A 4148-nucleotide genomic window follows, 5' to 3' on the forward strand; every position below is an offset into this window, starting at 1 on the left:
TGCCATCGCAGGAGAAGAGAATGGCTACCCAGCATGGAGACAACACTGTGATGCCCCAGAACCCCTTGACTCTCATGGGCGAGACATCCTTCTTTCGGAGATTGGATGCTTTGCATAGAGCACCCACTGACCACTTCTGCCATAGAGCATTATGAAACGTAGTGGTTATGAATTGTTCTTCAGTGCTTGGTTTGGATGTGGAAATGTACTGTTTTGTTTGTCTCAACGTTGAGATGATAACTTTTTTAAAAATATTGTATTTTTCAGAAGCTGCTGGATGACCATGAAGCTCTGGATCATTGTGTTCTGTTTGATGGGAATCGCCTGTGATATATTACAGTCCGAACTGGTTTTCCCTTCAGCCATTGGCTCTTGTGAGATGTTGTGTTCGTGTGAGGAAAAGGATGGTATCTTTATAATAAACTGTGAAGAAAGAGACATCAAGGAGTTATCTCAAGTACACATTCCACCATCCCGGCCTTTCCACCTTAGTCTCCTGAACAATGGCTTGACCATGTTACACATGAATGACTTCTCCAGCTTTAGCAATGCTCTCTCGCTCCACCTTGGATTTAATAATATTGTAGACATTGAACCTGGAGCATTTAATGGGCTAAGCCACCTTAAGCAACTTCACATCAATCACAACTCTATAGAGATACTGAAAGAGGATACCTTTCATGGGCTGGAAAACTTGGAATTCCTGCAAGCAGACAACAATTTCATCACAATCATTGAACCGAGTGCCTTCAGCAAGCTCAACAGGCTTAAGGTGCTCATTTTAAATGATAACGCCATTGAGTTTCTTCCTCCAAACATATTCCGCTTTGTGCCATTAACTCACCTGGATCTTCGGGGGAACCAGCTGCAGACTTTGCCCTATGTTGGTTTCTTAGAACATATTGGTAGAATTCTAGACCTTCAGTTGGAAGACAACAAATGGGTCTGTAATTGCGACCTACTAGAGTTGAAGGTTTGGTTAGAAAACATGCCTCCCCAGTCCATCATAGGTGACGTTGTATGCCACAGCCCTCCCATTCTGAAAGGTAGCATTTTAAGCAGGTTAAAAAAGGAATCACTTTGCCCCACGCACCCTACAAATGACCTTGACTCTCCTTCAGGGTCATTGCCCTTGGTGGTTACCACCTCAATCAGTGATAGCCACTTCTCAACCAAGGTAATACCTATTCTTAAAGCCCCCACCAAGGAATCCAGCATAATCCTTCCTGTCACAAAGCCAGCCACTCTGCTTCCTGGGATCTATTGCCCTGTCCCCTGTCAGTGTACCAGCCACATCCTCGCAGGGATTTTAATGCAGTGTCAAGAACAAAACATTGAAAGCTTGTCTGATTTAGGACCTCCTCCTCCAAATCCAAAAAAACTTATTCTGTTGGGGAATATTATCCAGACCTTACTAAAATCAGACCTTGTGGAGTATGGGAGTCTAGAAATTCTTCATTTGGGAAACAACCGTCTTGAAATCCTAGAAGAAGGCTCCTTCCTAAACCTCACCAAGCTGCAAAAATTATATCTCAACGGCAATCATCTCACGAAGCTCAATCGCAATTTGTTTTTGGGCCTGCAGCGACTGGAGTATTTGTATCTCGAGTACAATGCCATCAAGGAGATTTCACCGGGGACATTTAATCCAATGCCTAAACTGAAGGTCCTCTGTTTAAACAATAACCTTCTTCAGACTTTGCCACCCCATATTTTTTCCGGAGTTCCTCTAACCAGGCTAAATCTGAAAAACAACCAATTTGCACATTTGCCCATAGGGAATGTCTTGGATGATCTGGATCTCCTGGTACAAATTGAGCTGGAAGACAACCCGTGGGATTGTACTTGCAACTCGGTCGGGTTGCAGCAGTGGATACAAAAGCTGAACAAAAATACAATGACGGGTGAAATTTTCTGTACGTCTCCGAGGCATCTTGTGAAAAAGGAACTTAGATCTCTGAGCAGCGATGACTTATGTCCTGACTTAATAAACAGCCCAGCCCTCCCGACTCATGCCAGCTTCATCATTGTTACAACGGCATCAACCACCACGAACACAGCAGACACAATTCTGAGATCGCTAACAGACGCTGTCCCTCTCTCAGTTTTAATACTGGGGCTCTTTGTGTTGTTGATAACCATCATTTTCTGTGCAGCAGGTATTATCGTTCTTGTTTTACATCGGCGGCGAAGGCACAAAAAGAAACAAGCAGATGAGCAGATGCGGGACAACAACCCCGTACAGCTTCAGTACAGCATGTACGGCCACAAGACAACCCACCACACCAGCGAGCGCCCAGCCACGACTTTGTATGAACAGCGTATGATCAGCCCCATGGTTCAAGTTTATCGAAGTCCATCCTTCAGCCCCAAATGTTCAGATCATCATAAGGTAGAGAGGAGGGAGAAGGACGTGAACAATTCTAAACACCTCCGCAGGGGACTCTTAGAAAGGGAGCACTCCTCCCCCCTGACAGGGTCAAGTGTCAAATACAAAGCTACGGACCAGTCACCTGAGTTCCTTTCTTTCCAAGATGCAAGCACTTTGTACAGGAACATTCTTGAAAAGGAAAGAGAATTTCAGCAGCTTGGGATAACGGAGTATCTACGGAAAAACATTGCCCAGCTACACCCTGATATGGAAGTACGTTATCCAGGAGCTCATGAAGAGCTCAAACTGATGGAGACACTCATGTACTCGAGGCCCAGAAAGGTTTTGTTAGAACAGACTAAAAATGAGTATTTTGAGCTCAAAGCCAACCTGCATGCTGAACCTGATTACCTGGAAGTTTTGGAACAGCAAACATAAAAAAAACCCCTTTGGAGGGGGTATTAAAGCATAAACTCTTCTATCTTAAGTTGGAACTGTGTAAATAAAAGTGCCTTATTATAATGTGTCACCAATCAGAACTCTAAGCACAGCAGTAATCCTAGTGGAAATTTTTTTTAAAAAAGAAACTCTCAGGGATAACTGTGTGAAGCCATGGGAAAGGTTGCAGATAAAACGTTTCTCCCCCATGTTAAATGTGAACTTTGTGTTACTGGACACTGAGAAAATGCAGGCTGCCATATTGTTCTAGACCTTGCATGGCAGTCCTTCATTACATCCCACAAAACAAAGATAAAGCATTGCTTCCTTCTATTCCCTTCTTTCTTCATTCAACTGCACAACGCTCTGTTTACCTAGTTTTACAAGGTTAGTGTACATTGGGTCAGGAATTAGTCCACATTTATGAACATTGTCTACAAATGCTACATGACATTCCCACATCCTAAATAAGAGAGAACCTATATGTTTTTTTTTAAAAAAAAAATATTTAATTTTCTGCACCTGGGTTTACCAATATTCAAGCATCTTGTCTCTGGAAAATCATGGGTCAGAAAATCCTGTAGAAGAATATATATGGAGGGGGGAGGTGTATCCACATTTCCCCAGCAATTTTAAAAGATGTAAAACCTTTCCCTGCCTGGCGATTTTAGTCACATTTTGGACAATCTTTGGTATAATGCTGCTATCGACTCCTATGCGCCATTGGTTTGACCCTTCAACCTTGGAAATTTGGAAAGCTACTGAGAATTGCTTGTAAATATGTTAGTAAAGCAATGAACTGGGAGATTTGTATTTATATTATCGGCTTCTGTTTTGATTGTGTATACTCCAGAGAAAACATTAGTCCATGGTGGCCAGTAAATTTCACATACAAAGTAGAAAGAAAGAAAGAAATACCCTAAGCGATGAGAAGTTATTTGTGCATTTGTAAATAATTTGCCACGATTATGCAGAAAAATAGTGCTTCTCAGGGTAGAAAACAGTGCATTCGAAATGTGGCCACCACAGAGACTTCTTGTCAGCTACAAGTTTCTTGTGGGAACAAATTTCTCAAGCATGCTGGACCCCGATTTGTTTCAGGACTGTGGCACATGAGAGAGAAGGGGTTCCTGGTGACACGTGGGAGAGAAGGGGTTCATACCTTCTCCTCCTGAGCCAGTATGGACTTAGTATGGTCCTGGAGACATTATTTGACTGGATGGCAGCTATATATGTAGTTCATCACTGCACGTTTATCTACCAACAGAAGCAATATTTTCTTCCAGGGCCATGTTGGATTGGGAGAATTGCCTGGGGGGGAGGCAAAGGTCCCTTCTCC

General features: G+C 42.9%; 1 protein-coding gene across 1 annotated transcript; it reads left to right on the plus strand.

Moving 5' to 3' along the window:
* Window positions 1-270: 270 nt before the first annotated feature.
* SLITRK6 (SLIT and NTRK like family member 6) lies at window positions 271-2943 on the plus strand. Its single transcript, XM_015425903.1, has one exon. It carries the CDS (start codon window positions 278-280, stop codon window positions 2807-2809), a length of 2532 nt encoding a protein of 843 aa, XP_015281389.1. The 5' UTR covers window positions 271-277; the 3' UTR covers window positions 2810-2943.
* Window positions 2944-4148: the final 1205 nt, after the last annotated feature.

The sequence above is a fragment of the Gekko japonicus genome, unplaced genomic scaffold, assembly GCF_001447785.1.
Source record: "Gekko japonicus isolate JY-2015 unplaced genomic scaffold, Gekko_japonicus_V1.1 scaffold3095, whole genome shotgun sequence".
Classification (NCBI taxonomy): domain Eukaryota; kingdom Metazoa; phylum Chordata; class Lepidosauria; order Squamata; family Gekkonidae; genus Gekko; species Gekko japonicus.

Coding starts and splice junctions, on each gene's coding strand:
- SLITRK6 (XM_015425903.1), top strand. CDS start 278: ATGACCATGAAGCTCTGGATCATTGTGTTCTGTTTGATGGGAATCGCC.